Below are 17,000 nucleotides of genomic sequence, written 5' to 3' on the forward strand. Positions count from 1 at the left end.
GATCGGTTGTTAGAGCAAAGTATTCTAAGTAGAAGGATCCTAATGAGTAAAGTATCAGAGTGTGGGGGGTGGGACAAAGCAAAAGTGATTTTAAGTGCAGGGTGGCGGGGGAGGGGCAGTATGGCTGAACAGAGAGGCATGTACAAGGTAATAGCAAATTAAATTTAAAGCCTTATCTTCAAAGTAGAAGTATGCCTAAAGGCAAGGACTATTATTTAATAGTATAGTGAAAATTTTTAAAAGAGATATAGCTCTCTGGGTCAGTGAGGTTGATACTAACTTGGTACTCTGGCCTGTGAGGTATACTAACTTGGTACTCTGGTTGGTACTAACTCAGTACAGTGAGGTATACTAACTTGGTACTCTGGCCTCTACAGGTGTGAAACCTCATACCTGAAGCAATTAGGCAGCTAAGCAGCTCCATTGAGGTGGTTCTGTCTTCTTCTCTACCATCTAATAATTGGGTGCTTAGAAAACCTAGCACGAAGCCCTGGGTAGAGTTACGGTGGCAAAATAAATCCCATTAAGCACAGTTCCTCATAGGTGAAGTGCTGTGAGGAAGAGTGGAAATGTGAAAGCCCCAGGAGATGAGTCCTGTCTGATACCATTTTAAATGAAGTTCATGATCAAGATTTGAGAGATAGTGGTTATGGAAAGGTCCCATTTCAGTCCATCCAGCTGTACTACTTGAAAACCTGTTAATCTCTGAGAATGGTGTGAGAAGTACAGGTCAAATAGCACAGACTTAGCATACTTGTCATCTGAAGCCTTTTCTGACTCCCACCCAGGTATTCCTTGATGTTAGGGCTCCAAAATTATGATCCTCTTCTAACCTCTCTATACACCAGCTCTTCTCTACTCTTCTGTTTCTGATTGTACTAGGCGGGGGGGGAATATATATATATATATATATATATATATATATATATCACACACACCCCAACAATTCCTTGCTTTTCTGGCTCATTAACATGGTTATAAGCTCTCTCCCTCCAGAAGGATTTTTAACCCTATAGAGCAGCACCTGTCTACATGATGTTCAAAGACCCTTGCATAAGAATTGCTTATAGTACTGACATCAGTAAAGATTTTAATTCCAGGATCTTCCATCCTTTCCTGAACCTAGAACTCAGAACCTTAAGGGATTGACTTGGAGATCCATGATGAGCCCTCTTTTGCTCACATGTCAGTTCTGTCTACCCTTCTTTTTCGTTTAAAAAAAAAAACATTGGATTACCACCTCTCTGTGCTGTGCCTTTAAATATGAACTGGTAGGAGTAACAAATAAACTTATTTGATTGACCTTAATAAATTCAAAGTCCAAGGCCCCTGTAATCTTCAAAGACCATTTTTGTACCTCTCTGACAGCATTGTCCTTTTCCTCTTATTTTATCATTTGCATGTTTGGCAGTAGGGAAAGAACTCCAAGTCTAAGTTGAGATTTATATCTTAACTTTCTCTTCTCTGCAGTGGTTAGCAAAATGCCTTAAACAAATTAAATGTGTTGTTTTGATTCCATTAAGATACTTAGTTTTGTTATTAAGCTTGCTTTCCATTTAAGTATATATTTTATGACTAATCTTAAAATTCCACATTTTTAAGTATATTTATTTTGTTTTTCTTTCCTTATCAACAATGTTTTAAGAGTTTGATAGTGTTTGTGCAAAGGAATGCCCTTCATCTGGTGACTGAAGGACGTCTTTCCCAATGCAGTGTCTATGATATCATTGACAGGAAAAACTGCTCAATATGTGGTTTTACTTGTTACCTCTAGTTAGCAGAATGAGTTCTTTATCTTGTAGCAGATATGTGGTAATATTAAGGGGGATATATAAATGGGCTCTTGGATAGTTTTAAAAAATGTACATTTGTCTGAAAATTAAGGATCTGTTTTCCTGGTTTTTAAAAATCTATGTAGACTTTACTGTTACTAAGTCTTAAATTATGTCAGATAGTTGTCTAATTTAAAACTCTGCATAGATTTATTTGTATGTCCTTCAGAGTATATGGGCATTCTTAACCAAATTGTACCATTTCTTTTTAATCTTTTTATCAATCAGAAATATCTTTTTCCTTTGACTGGCGGAACAGAATCAGTTGAATGTCTCTTCACCTTTTTCTATGATATTTTCTTAGAAAATGTATTTAGCTCTATACTTGCTATCTAAAAATGAATAGGAAAATATCATACTTTATAAAATATAGGGAAATTCATTTTGAATATAAAAACATACTCTATGAAAATTAGTAAAAAGATCATACACATTGCAGAATACTTTTAAATATCAATAATTTGGGCCATTTAATGTAAATCTATTATCTTTTTTCTGAAAGTTCATCAAGAAAATAAATAATATAGTCATGGTATTATTTTACCATTTAAAGATTTTTAGCTTCTAATTTAATACAGATTTAATTACCTTAAAGAAGATAGAGCCTGCACTTTGATTGTACTGCTATGGCAGGAAGAAAGTTTAAATTGTTTGAATATTTTTGCATGGGTTTGCAAGTATTTTTCTAGTTATCTTCCATGTAATCTATGGTTTTTAAAAATTCATAAACCAGGGTTGGGGTTGTGGCTCAGTGGTAGAGCGATTGCCTAGCATATGTGAGGCACTGGGTTCAATCCTCAGCACCACATATAAACAAATTAATTAAATAAAAGTTCATTGACAACTAAACAAAAAAATTTTTTTAATTCATAAACCAGGCAAGTGATGCTTACCTGTAATCCAAGCAACTTGGGAGGCTAAAACAATTTACAGAGATTCTGTCTCAAAAAAAAGGGGTTGAGGGGCTGGGAATGAACCTCAGTGGTAAAACACCCCTGGTTTCAATCCCACTACTCCCTCCCCCACCCAAAAAATAAAAATAGCTTCTAAAAAAATGCTGTGATTTTATTTAAAAACTTTTCCATAAACTTATAATTTTTTCTTGGTTTATCTGCATCCTAAGTAGAACTGGACAAACCCCTTCATCTGGCAGATACTTGACATTACTTATCCACTACTCATCCTGGCTTGTTGGAGCTCACATTTGATTTACTTTTTTGTTTGTCTTGTGCTTACACACTCCCTACTGGTAGCAGAAAAGGAAGGAAGTTAAATAACATAAAAGATTTGTATAGGTTTAGAGTACCAGTTTATAAATGGATTTCATAGGTTATGGGATGGAATATATTTTTAAATTGATAGCAGTTCACATGATGAAGACTTTGGACTTTCATTCCCCCCAACCCTGGGGATTGAACCCAGGGCCTCACATATGCTAGACAGCAGTACTCTACCACTGAGCTACACCCCCAGCCCTTTTTATTTTTTATTTTGAGATTGGGTCTTACTAAGTTTCTAGATCTGGCCTCAAACTTGTGATTCTCCAGCCTCAGTCTTCCAGGTAGCCAGGGATTACATGCTTAGCAAACTTGCAATTTTATATAATTATTTTTTAAAAAATAAACCTTATTATAACAGATTCACATTTATGGAAACATTGCAAAGGTAGTGCAAAAAATTTCCAAAAAATCTGCACTCAGATTTTTCCTGTTATTAACATTATACATTAATGTTGTAGTTAATGAATCAGTATTAGCTTACTAATAATTTCATAGTTATAAACTGAAGTACCTTATTTTATTCAGATTTCCTTCATTTTTAGCTAATGTCCTTCTGTTCTCAAATCCCATTCAGGATACCACATTACATTTGATCATTGTGCTCCTTAATCTCTTTGAGTTGTGATAGTTTCCTAGACTTTCCTTATTTTTGCTGACCTTAATAATTTTGAGGACCACCAGTCAGGTATTTTGTAAAATGTCCCTCATTTGGATTATGTTGATACTTTTCTCAAGTTAGACTTGGGATCTGGGTATTGGGAGGAAGGCCACAGAGATAAAATGTCTTTAGCATCATATCAATTTATGTGCTATTGATGTGATTATCAACTGTTAATTATCAACTGTTTATTTTGACCTTGATCACCTGGCTGAGGTAGTATTTGTATTTGTCAGGTTTCTCTATGAAACTCTTGGTTTTGCCTTCTGTACAGTACTTTTTGCAAGTCACTGTGCATAGCCCACACTTACGCACTATTTGCATATGGCAAAATATCTGTATAAGTGTTTAGAATTCTTCTTCATGGTGATTTGTCTCTTCTCCATTTATTAATTCATTCAATCATGTATTTATATCAGTATGGACTCACTTATTTTTTATAGTTTGGGTTATATGTAATAAAGAATGACTTTATTACTCAATTTTAAAATGTTGGCCACTGGAAGGTCTTTCCATTTACTCCTGTGTTCTTTGACTTGCCCCATTATTGTAGGTATTTTTTTATTTGTCTTTTGAGAATTTTTTTGTACTATAAGATACACCAGACCCATTCTATATGTATCCATGTCCCAGTTCTAGAATCAGTCATTTCTCCAAGGAACCCTGTTTGCCATGTATTGAAAGATGGCATTAAAAACCATGGTCTGATCAGTGGAGTACAGGAAGGGCATTGAGGGGGAAGGAGGAGGGATAGAATAAGGGGAGAACCGTGGAATGAATCTGACCTAACCTGCTTATGTACATATATGAATATACCACAGTGACTCTCACCATTTAAAAAAAAACAAAAACAAAAAAACAAGGGCTGGGGCTGGGGCTGAGTGGTAGCGCACTTGCCTGGCATGTGTGAGGCACTGGGTTCGATTCTCAGCACCACATAAAATAAATAAAGGACTATCAACAACTAAAAAAAAAATTTTTTTAAATTTAAAAAAAATAAAACAAATCTGTAAATAAAAAACAGATCAGTGGACTAGAAGGAAGGGGACAGGGACAGAGTAGGGAGGAAGAGAAGGAAAGGGGAAGTTACAGGGACTGGATTATAGAAAATTATATTTCATGCTTGTATTGTTATATCAAAATGAATGCCAATGTCATGTATTACTAAAAAGAGAGATTAAAACAAGAAAACACAGTCTGGGCATTAGGTGTGCTTGTTACCACTGAGGTTATCTGTTGCTTCTGGGCCTGAAAGAGCAAAGAAATGCATGTGTTTATACTAACTACCTATAAATTTTCCTACATATTTATAGAAATAAATGTATCCATAAATATTTCTATATTTAAGCATCTGTATCTGTGTTAAGCCGAGAATGAGTTAATACTTATGTCACTAACTCTAATCAGTTACTTCATGGATTGTTCTAGCTTTCCTCCTTATCTCAAAACTCCCACTTCAAAAGTGAGAAACCTGGCTCCCACCATCCTATGTCTGTTAACTTAATATTCTATTAACTTAATGTTCTGTTCCCTGAGTCCTTGGGCTTGTGGACTTTGAAACATAACAAATTTGAAGGTCTTTTTTAGAATTCTGGTGTGCTGGGTGTGAAAGCTAATGTGTGGGCTACTTTCCTCCCAACTTATCTCTACCCTGGTCAGAATGTTTAACTCTGTACTTGACCATTCTTTCCCACCCCATTAAAAAATTTTTTTATCAAAAATTTATAAGAAGGGCTGAGGATATAACTTGGTGTAGAGCACTTGCCTAGCATGCATGAGGCTCTGAGTTCAACCCTCAATACCCAAAAATCATCATCATTATCATCATCATCATCATCATCATCTTATAAGAAGCCAGGCATAGTAGTGCATGCCTATAATTCCAGCTACTTGGGAGACTGAGGCAGGAGGATTCCAAGTTTCAGACCAGCCTGGTCAACTTGAGGAGACCCTATCTCAAAATTTAAAATAAAAAGAGTTCAAGATGCAGCTCAGTGATAGAGCACTGGCCTAATATATGTAAGCTGCTGGGTTCAATCTCCAGTACCATGGGGAGGAAAAATGGAAGAAAATAGAATACAAAAATGGAAGAATTTTACCAAAGTAACAAGGATTCTTGGAGATTTGGTATAAATAAGAGTTTGAGTGAAAAATCCCTGGGACCCTTTAATCTTGTGAGCTCATTGTTGGCTAATGTGTGCCATGGCCACTTAAAAAAAAAAAAAAATACTGGAATCTTGGGCTATATCCCTGTGGACATAATCAGATGTGGTGTTGGAGATGTTCTTATGCTGTTCTTTATAATCGGAAGAATTATATTCATTTCTAGCATTTTATTTTAGTAAAAATACTTTAAAAATTAATGTCCAGAAAAGAATAAGATGAAAAAACTCTTAAACTTGATAAGTTTCTTATCAAGTATCATTTGGAATTCTGGTATAAAAGTGAATGTATATGATAGTAACTATTTTAACCTATTGAATAAAATAGAAACCATAAATCTATATTTATCTAAAAGGTAAAAAAGTGAATTGAAAGTTTAATGAAAAAGTGGAGTATTTACCTAGTCGCAAAGTACCTCCCCACAGATCTTTTTATTAACTGCAAAGCGGGAATGAGAAGCTTCATGGTACAGATGCCTAGAGTACATGACTTTGACCAAATGATCAAAGTGAACTTCATCAGTAATAGCACAGATCAAAACTGGGCACCACCTGGTAGTATAAACTGCAAAGAGCACAGCATCACTCTGTGATGTTACTGCCAGAGGTGCATGACCTGAATCCATCTGTGGGGAAATGACTTCTACACAATAACTAGACTGTGATCTTTAAAACTGTTCGGGTTGTGAACATCAAGGAGAGAGTCACTATTCCAGACTGACAGAGACTAAAAGGAATGGTCAAGTGCAGCTGGGTGATTATGATCTTGACTGCTACAAAGGACATTATTGGGAAAATTGGGAAAGCTTGAGTAGATTCTGAAATTAGGTAATGTAATGTAACATATCCATTACTGATCATTTCCTGACTTGGGAAGTTGTATTCTGTTTATGATTTTTTTTTTGTTTATAGGAGAATACGTACTAAATATCAGGGAGGAAGAGGTATATCAGGGATGAACAGCAATTCATTCTCAAAGTTCTAAATTCTAGGTTAATATAATATTTCTAACTTTTCTCTCAGGTGCAGTGGTGCACGCCTATATTTCTAGTGACTCAGAAGGTTGAGATAGAATTGCAAGTTTGAAGCCAGCCTGGGCAAGTTAAAGAGACACTGTCTCAAAATAAAAAGAGCTGGAGATAACTTAATGAGAGCATGCCTCTAGGTTCAATCCTCAGTGTGTGTGTGTGCATTTTTTTTTTCCAACCAATGATGAAGCTCTGGGAATAGTTAGTATGGGAAAAAAGCTTGAAGTAGGATCCAAGGGAAGATGTCTTTGATTATTTGAAGTTCTGTTAATGTACATGTAATGTAATGTGGACATTTTCATTGTCCGCATTATACAACTTGAGGTTGGAATGGTTTCTTATATTCATTGACACTTTTTTAGGGCTTTTTTTCGTTATGATACATAACGTAATGATGCCCCTTATAATCGGTCATATTTTGCATCATCCTTAGATGACATACAGTTTTTCAGTGCTGTTTTTTCCCAGGACAGGACCTAAAGCCATGAATGTCCTCCAGGCATTTGTACCATGAAACTACTCTTTTCCCCTTTAATTAATAAAAATTCTGTGGGGCGGTACTTTGAGACTAAATAAATACTCCATTTCACAAAGATTTTAGTTTTAAAAAAGACCCTCATTGTCTTAAAAGTGATAGAACCAACTATCTAAAAAGTGTTAATTTAGTTGGGGCAGGTCTTACATTATGTTTGTCTTTCTCTTTTTTGGCAGAGCTGGGAGATTGAACTCAGGACCTTACACTTACCAAGCACTCTAACATTGAGCTACATTCCCTGCCTTTCTTATATTATGTTGAAGATTGATAACATGTCCAAACTCTTTTAACTTCAAGACTCTGTGACTCTCTTTTGACCAGAACCTGTCTTACAGCTGCTCCTCTGGACCTCATCATCTCCCTGAATTGTCATATCTCAAGTCTTGAACTCCAGTGTCCTGTTCTGGTCATTGCCTCTGCCCATTTTCCCCCCTCCTCCTGTCATTTGGTGATGTTGAAGCTTCCAGTTCCTTGAACTCTTTCTCCATCTTTTTCCAATTTTTTTCCCCTGATTTCACTCTTCCTTTCTGCTTAAATTGCAGGAGCCACTATTTCAGACACTGACTAGCAGTTTCTTTGAATCAAAAGATGTCCATCAAAACATGACTTACCAATTACCTTGAGGACCATTTGGCTCCCCGAATGTGTTAAATATCAGGTTAAGGAGTTTAAAATTTATTTGACTGACAGGAGGAACAGATACATGTTTTAGCAAAACTACTGACAAATTTCAGCAGGGAATTTATAATTGATATAGCCTGTCAACTACATCTGTTGGAATTACTGCTCTACTCAATTTATAAAAATGAAATGTAGCATATTTTTTTCTTCGAGTTCATTAAGGAATCAGTGAAAAGAAAAAATGAGAACTGGGCTTGAAGAAATGAGGAAACACTTTTCATGTATATATGTGTGTGATATTGGGAATCAAACCCAGGGCCTTGTGCTTGCTAGGCAACCATTCTGTCAGTGAGCTGTATCCCCTCTCCTTTTTATTTTTATTTCAAGACAGTCTTGCTAAGTTACCAAGGCTGGCTTTGAACTTGCAATCTTCCTGCCTCAGTCTCCCAAGTTACTGGGATTACAGGCATGCAACACTGTGCCCATCTTGAAAAAATAAAACTATTATAGATAAACAGTTGAGAATGACTTAATTAAGTCAATGGAAGTGAGCGTGAAGGGAAGGTGTTAGACCCTGAATGAGCCGACTAGACTCATTGAGAAACAAACAGCATAGAGTTCTTCCAGTATGTGTAGCATGACAGAGTATCATAGAAAACCCCTGAATTATACCTGTCTGTCCTTTCAGCAAGTTTTTTTAAAAACTTTATAGCAATTTTAATTTTTCACCTAATGCATATGATGTTCTGTTTGACAAGTAAATAGGTCATTGAGTTGTATAGGAATAACTCTAATACCATTGCTAGTAATTACTGTTATAAAATATCTTTGTAGACATTTAATGTAGGAATGCAGCATCCCCCTGAACTTTTTTTGGAGGCTAGTTTTCTGAAATTACATGTCTCTCTGAGTTTTGAGAGTCCTTAAAACTTCGGCAGGTGATTTGAGCTTATGAAACAAATTCATCTGTTAAGGCATAAAAACTGTTAAATAGATTTTATAGAGGGTTGTTACTTTCATAGAAAACATATACGCTTATAGTGAAAAAGTTAAAACCACCTCTCTCCATTTTGCAAGCCCTGTGTCAGTTCACTTTTTCTCTTCTTGGGTCTTCCTTTAAAATCAGCTATGCAGCTGCACTGGGCTTGCCCTAAGATTTACTCCCAGAAGAGGTAAGAAGGAGGGTAGGGATTTCTGGCACTTCGCAAGTAAGTAGATTGACTTTCTGAGCTAAAGCCAGAATCCTCTTGGTAACAAGAACATTGGTCAGCAAGTACCTGAGTGCTTCCTGAGCTTGAAGGGGAAATTAAAGAGAAAGAACAGAGTCCCAAATGCTGTGGTAGGGGCTTTTGGTTTCTTTCCCACAATGTCTTCCTTTGCTTTCTGTGAGTAATAACAACACAAGTTGGATAGCTCGCCAAGCTGTAGCATTTACTGAGCATCTGTCTTAAGTTCTTTTTCTTCTTTGAAAGAAAAAAACTGAAATTCAGTAACGTTGAATATCAGACTGAGATTTGAACCTAGATCTTCTGATTCATGAGCCCAAAAGGAGGCTAATTCTGAGGTTCCTGTTTTTGGCCCTTCAAAATTAATTCTGTAGCCAGGACTATAGGAGTCCATTTTTCCACTGGTCTGTTTTCCTCATTGAAAAATAGGTTTTGCTGGGAATTGTAAGGCTCTGTTTTATAGAAAAATTGCCCTCCCAACCGTTCTGTTTTTAATAGGAAAAAAGATAAGTAGAAAATGTTGTTAATGCTCTGATTATAGAATCATTTTTACAAAATGTAGGTGAAATTAAAGCATTAGAAAAATCAGTTTTGCAAATACCATTATAATAATTGAGGTGAACATCAGCAGATGTTAAGAGCCTTGAGTGAAAGCCTATTGAGGAACTGCTTATTCACACAATATGAAAGTATTACCACGCAGATTGCTTATTTATTAAAAAGAGAAAAGCATTCATTTACAGTAGAGAAATCTGGATGTTACAAGATTAACTAAATTATAAAATTTGCCATCAGCAATAAAAGTAAAACCTGCTATGTGCTTCCGGATATACTGTCCTGAGAAGAAAGGACATAGAATTACCTCATAGCTGTCTTATCAGGTGTTTATTTTTTTATTTTTTATTTTTTTAAAGAGTGAGTAAGAGAGAGAGAGAGAAATTTTTTTTTAATGTTTATTTTTTAGTTTTCAGCGGACACAACATCTTTGTTTTTGTATGTGGTGCTGAGGATCGAACCCGGGCCGCACGCATGCCAGGCGAGCTCGCTACCGCTTGAGCCACATCCCCAGCCCCTTACCAGGTGTTTAATTTGGAGATATAATCATCAGGAAACAATCAGGGAAACCCAGCTTAAGGAACATTTTCAAAGTCTCTGGCTTGAACTCTTCAGAAACATCAGTGTCATGAACGGTGGACCAAAATGACCTGCAGAATTATTTTAGATCAAAGGAGACTTAATAAAATGTGACAACTAAGGACAGTGCCCACAGCCCCCTGATTGGAACCTGGATATAAAACTAAATGAAACAATTGTGGAAGTAATTACTAGGAGCAGTGCAGAGATACTTCAGTATGAACTAAATATTAAAGAACAGTGTTATTAGAGTTAAATATGTCAAGTATAAATAAATGAATTCTGAGCATTTAGAATTCACTTGTTCTTAGGAGATACTGTTGAAGTACTTAGGAATTCAATGTTTTATTGTTTGCAACTTACTCTTCATTGGTTCAGCAAAAATTAAATACGTATAGAAAGGATGAAATATTACCAGTTGACAAATCTAAATAAAAAGCACATGAATATTCACATAGTATTAAAACTGTTCTGTGGGTTTGAGAATTATTTTAAATAAAAAAGAAAAGAAAAGGAGTATTGGGGCTGGGGTTGTGGCTTAGTGGTAGAGCGCTTGCCTAGCATGCATGAGGCGCTGGGTTCGATTCTCAGCACCACATACAAATAAATAAAATAAAGGTCCATCAACAACTAAAAAATATTAAAAAACAGAATAGGAGTATTTATTAAAGTAACCAGATTCGGTGTGTTAGTCAGCTTTTTGTTGTTGTGACTAAAATATCTGACAAGAACAACTTAGAGAAGAAAAGGTTTATTTTGATTTAGATTTTAAAGGATTCAGCTCATAGTCAACTGGCTCCATTTCTCTGGGCTTGAAGTGAAGAAGAACATCATGATGGAAGAGTGTGGTGGAGGAAAGCTGCTCATCTCATGGCAGATGGGAAGCAGAGAGAAGATGGGGCCAAGGAGAAGATAAACCCTTTTAAGGCACACCCCTAGTTACCTACTTTCTTTCTACCTCCCAGTAGTCCATCCAGCTGTCAGGGTTAATTTGAATTCCACTGATGAGGTCAGAGCCCTCCCAGCTCACAAATAGGTTTTTTGTTGTTTTTTTTTTTTTTTTAAGAGAGAGAGAGAGAGAGAAGTGAGAGAGAGAAAGAGATAATATTTTAATATTTATTTTTCAGTTTTTGGTGAACACAACATTTTTATTTTATTTTTATGTGGTGCTGAGGATTGAACCCAGCACTCCGCACATGCCAGGTGAGCGCGTTACCGCTTGAGCCACATCCCCATCCCCACAAATAGGTTTTTAATTTCATTAATCATCTCTGATTAATGAATAGCTGCTGTCAGACATGTTGAAATGCATGGGATGCTGAAGCTATATCCATGATTTATTAGCAGTGTTTACCAAGGACTTAATACATCTCTACTTAAATGTTTATATCACTACACTCTAGCTGACCCTTAACTAATCACTCACTGCTTACCTAACCCATTTTTATCCTGAAGGTTAACTTTTCTCTGGCATTAATGTTCTTCTTGAAACTAGCCAGGCTCTCCAAATCTTTATTTCAAAATGACATATCCTTAAATCGGGCTTAAGGTATGGGGAAACACAGGGCCTTTCTTCTAGGAGTAGTCCCCTATATAACTCATCAGATTATAAGGGCTTTAAAACCTAACACAATTAAGAACTCAGTCCACATCCCCTGGGCTGGGGATGTGACTCAAGCCGTAACACGCTCTCCTGGCATGCGTGGGGCGCTGGGTTTGATCCTCAGCACCACCTAAAAATAAAATAAAGATGTTATGTCCACTGAAAACTGAAAATAAATATTAAAAAAAATTCTCTCTTTCTCTCTCCTCTCTCTCTTAAAAAAAAAAAAAAAAGAACTCAGTCCTTCACTAGTATTCTGATCATCTGTTGCAGTTATTTTTCATTTTGTTGGATCTTAGTGACTTAGACTACTTTGCCATCATTCTTCCCAGTCTCCTATGTGCTGAGGTGATGAAACTATGCCTGTGTTTTATTCTGTTTCTAGTCCCTTATGATTCTTCTTTGCTCTCCTGAGAGCAGATGGAGTTTTCATGTCATCAAGAACAGGTAATTTTTGCAGGGCACATGGCACATACTTACAATCCTGGCTACTTAAGAGGCAGCTGAGGCAGGAGGATCATAAGTTCAAGGTCAGCCTCAGCAACTTAGTGAAAACCCGTCTTAAAATAAAAATTAAATGGGGCCGGGTTGTGGCACTTATTTGGCATGTGTGAGGCACTGGGTTCGATCCTCAGTATAACATATAAATAAATAAATAGATAGATAGATAGATAAAATAAAGGTATTGTGTCCATCTACAACTAAAAAAAATTTTAAATAAATAGATAAAAATTAAATGTATGAGTTTGTTGGGATGAACCCAACTAACATGTATAACAATAAAGCTCTAATTTAAAAAAAAAATGAAATGTGTGTCAGAACTTGAAAAAAATTAAAATTTTAATTTAAAAGGGCTGGGGTATAGTATAGCTCAGGGGTAGAGCACCCTGGATTCAATCTTCAGTACCAAAAGAAAGAAAAGGAGGGGGAATTTTTTTGTCTATTTAAGAAGAGAAAGGAAAATTTAAAAAATAAAGAAGTGAAAGGAGCCTCTATAATAGTATGTGCTCAATAAATATCATTGAATGGATGGTTGAAATAATTAAACATTTCTTTTCCCAAACAGCTTTCCTGTTGAAATTAGTTGATACATTTATTTAGTGTTGTTTGAAAGAAATTACCTGGATTGGTTCCCTCAGCTACTTGTGCAGCTTTCCCTCTTCCTTTTTCAGCTTGAGTCTTCAAGAGGGAGCCTCAGAACTGATTTCTAAAACTGTTTGTACCTGGTGTGATTATAAAGCAATGAGACTGATTGTCATATGTTGTTTGTGGGATCCGTCTCAGTTACTTTATAGCCATACCTGGTATCTTATACCACAGATCATTGCCTGTTGAACAACATTTAAAAGCACAAACCTAAGATTTCTAGGTGGAAATTTAAGCCGACTTAGCATTATTTTATGATTTTTCTCTAATTTATTACTAACCAGAACTCATTTCAGAAAGGTAATTAGATGTTAATTTTATTGCTTGCTTTAATTTTGCATTTTCTTTTTGTTATGGGTTTTTAATCAGTGTTCTGATAAACTGCTGTTCTGATAAAGTGGCTGGGACAATTTTGAATAAGGTAATATATAAATATACATTCCATTGGATTACATTTTTCATAAAATTTCTTTTATTTTTTTTCTGTCACACGTAGTCTTTTGACTACATGTAATACAAGGATAGTTCTTTTAGCTAAATATAAAACATATAAAGCCAAATGTTTTTAACACTCATCAAAGAAGCTTTTGAAAGTCAAGTGTTAGCGGTTGTTTGTTTTGTTTGATGGTTTACATTTACATACACAAGCCTTATTCATATTCTAATAGATAATTATACTTTTCTCTTTCCTCAAATAAAATGTTTATTCCCCTTCTCCTATACTTCTATCTCTCTTAAGAGTTCTTTGAAGAAGTCAGATTGCATGTACCCATAAGTAGCTTTATAAAAGGTTGGTTGCTGACATATCAGTGGTAGACAAGCTTCTCTGTTTCCTTAAATTAGGAAGCTATTTCCATTGTGTAGAAGGAAAGAGAGAGAGATTTTATGCTATCCACAGGAGAGGTAGTTACTTGCCTTGAATATATTCCAGCTTCTGGAAATTAAGAGGGAAAGGACTAGAAGGGCTTAGAAAGGGCTTAGAAGGGCAACTTAAGACCACGTTTATAGTTGCATTATTTGTGGCTGTGACAGACCTCTAAACAGCTATTAGAAGTTGGAGATTTTTTATGCCAAATTAGTCCTAATGTTAAAGCTTGAATCTCTCAAGAAGGGCTTGAGTTCCAAAAGGACTTTGGAGTAAACTTGAAAGGAGCCTTATTTGGGCCAGGTCTACATATAGGACCAAGGTTAGTTTGAAGTGTTATTAATAAAAGGTATGACAATTTGTTGTTGTAGTTCTGTTGCTAGGCATATGTTGTAAGTCTTGGTGATGTTATAAAGCTCCATGCCTTATGCTTCTTTCTATCCCTTGTACAGTTTATACATAATAGGTGCTCCAGGAATGCAAGAAATACCTACTTGTACTATATGTAACAGTATTTTTCTTCATTTCTTAAGATATTAGGACTTTCTGAAGACCACTTAAGATAGAAAAAGTTTTATAATATAAACCCACCATGATCTTATCACATTTCCATGGCTGTATATTATGCTGTGATATTATCTGTTGTCACATTTGGCTGGCTTAATAATCTTTTTTAAATGTAGTTGTCTTTAAGACAAGTTAACACTGTTCTTAACACTGCAGTTGTTTAACACCTCATGTCTAAGTTTTAGGTATTATACAACATGGTCCCACTTGGAAACTGCATACCCAACTGCAACTTCATTTCAGTTGAAAAGCTGAATCTATAAATTCTTCCCATTAGCAAAAATTGTAGTTTTTCTAAGGAACATATTTTATTTTTCTAAAAATTCTAAATGTCGCTTGAATATATATATTTATTTTGCATTACAGGCACTGGAGATATTATTGCTGTCATGATAACAGAATTGAGGGGTAAGGATATTTTGAGTTATCTGGAGAAAAACATCTCTGTACAAATGACAATAGCTGTTGGAACTCGGATGCCGCCAAAGAACTTCAGCCGTGGTTCTCTAGTCTTCGTGTCAATATCCTTTATTGTTTTGATGATTATTTCTTCAGCATGGCTCATATTCTACTTCATTCAGAAGATCAGGTACACAAATGCACGTGACAGGAACCAGGTGAGCTACCAGAACTGTCCAACAATAACTATAATCCATAGGCGCTATTGTGATCACACATCTTGCAACATTTTTTTTGATTAAAGCTGTAACCTTAGGGGCTGGGACTATGGCTCAGTGGTAGAGTGCTCGCCTAGCATGTGTGGGGCACTGGGTTCTATCCTCAGCACCACATATATGTAAAATAAAGATATTGTGTCCACCTAAAAAAAAAAAAAAAAAAAAAGCTAGGAAATAAATATTTTTTAAAAAAAGCTGTAACCTTAGAGTCATTGTAATACATTGAAAACATATCTACACTGATATTTTAAATACCTAAAAGGGGAAATCGTTCTATTTATAGTTATCACTGATGATATTCTGGTTAGCCAGATAAATAATTCTGTTAATTTGGAGAAATATCACAAAGTTGTATTTTTAAAAATTTATTTATTTTATACATGACAGTAGAATGCATTTTGACACATCATACATGAATGGAGTATAACTTCTCATTCTTCTGGTTGTACATGATGTAGAGTTACACAGGTCAAAGTTGTATTTTTAAAATGGTAACTTTAGTTGTCACAAGAGAGGGGAGCTGGGAGGATTGAGGAGGTTTCATTCTATACCCTTTTCTATTTTAATCTTTTTCCCACATAAATTTTGAACTATGTATTATCTATTCAGGAGGAAAAAATCAATTAAAAATAAATTTCCTATCATATCTAAACTCAGACATGGGATGAGGGTGAGGTGGGGAAGAACAGTAGAAGAAATGGTCATTTTAGAATTTGTCTCTGAATGGTCGTTTTAGAATTTTGTCAATTTACACATCCTAAGGGCTCGATGAATTTTGGTTTAATGAATAAAGACTACGTAGAGGCAGTTCCCCGGATGAAGGGTGTAGATAGATGATGATTCTGAGTTTGTTAGTTTGTGTAATATCCTAAGAGTTGAGTTTGGGTTGTCCCTGTCCTAGACTTTTCCTTTAGGAACTAAGAAGTGAATTGCTTAGAGAGAAGCCAAGTTTTGCATAGCGCGATCTTGTTCTATCGGTGCATAAGGATTCCCATGGAGGAGTTGGAATTTTCATCTCTCCTTATTCTAGTAAAAGAAGAATAGACTTTGGCATGGAAAAGGTGTGAGTTCAAATTCCTACCTTATTACCAGTTTACCTATTTTCTTCCTGGACAATTTATTTAGCTTCTCAACTTGTTTCTTCATCTGAAAATAGTTATAAAATTTGTTTTGTTTTTGCAGTACTGGGAATTGAACCCAGGGCCTCATGCAAGCTAGTGAAGCTCTACCACTGAACCACATCCCCAGCCTTTGAAATTTCTGAAAATTACAGTTTATTGAACATGAACATGCCAGGCTCTATGAAGTATCTTGTCTACTTTTGAATTTTTTATTTTAATAAGTTTTATAATTTACAAAAAGTTGCAAGAATAATGCAAAAGTATTCCCTTCATGAATATTATCCAGCTGTTAACATTTGCTATATTTTCTTTTCTATGTTTAAAAATATATAAACCATTTGAGAGTAAGTTTTAGATATGGTGCACCCTACCTTTAATACTTCATTGTGTGTTTTGTAAAAACAAGAACATTCTCTTATTTAACCATAGTATGATTATTCAAAATCAGGAAATTAACATTGATGCAGTGCACTATCTAATCTACAGACCAGATAGTTGTATAAAATAGTTTTCAAGTTGTGTAGAACTGCTCAATAATTCCATTT

General features: G+C 35.4%; 1 protein-coding gene across 4 annotated transcripts in view; it reads left to right on the plus strand.

Annotated features, from left to right (window-relative positions):
- The window catches only part of Rnf130 (ring finger protein 130), a 114,072-nt gene that overhangs the window by 40,138 nt on the left and 56,934 nt on the right, over nucleotides 1-17,000 (plus strand). For all 4 annotated transcript variants that reach the window (XR_009228028.1, XM_046457036.2, XM_046457037.2 and 1 more), the window contains exon 3: nucleotides 15,024-15,274. Coding sequence is in view for 3 of the 4 variants with exons in the window: in XM_046457036.2 (XP_046312992.1) it covers nucleotides 15,024-15,274 (251 nt within the window). In the remaining variant the exon portion in view is untranslated. The remainder of the gene's footprint in view (nucleotides 1-15,023; nucleotides 15,275-17,000) is intronic.

This window comes from Marmota monax, unplaced genomic scaffold (assembly GCF_021218885.2).
Source record: "Marmota monax isolate L192 unplaced genomic scaffold, Marmota_monax_Labrador192_F-V1.1 WCK01_AAM20220418_F8-fsc00263, whole genome shotgun sequence".
Classification (NCBI taxonomy): Eukaryota; Metazoa; Chordata; class Mammalia; order Rodentia; family Sciuridae; genus Marmota; species Marmota monax.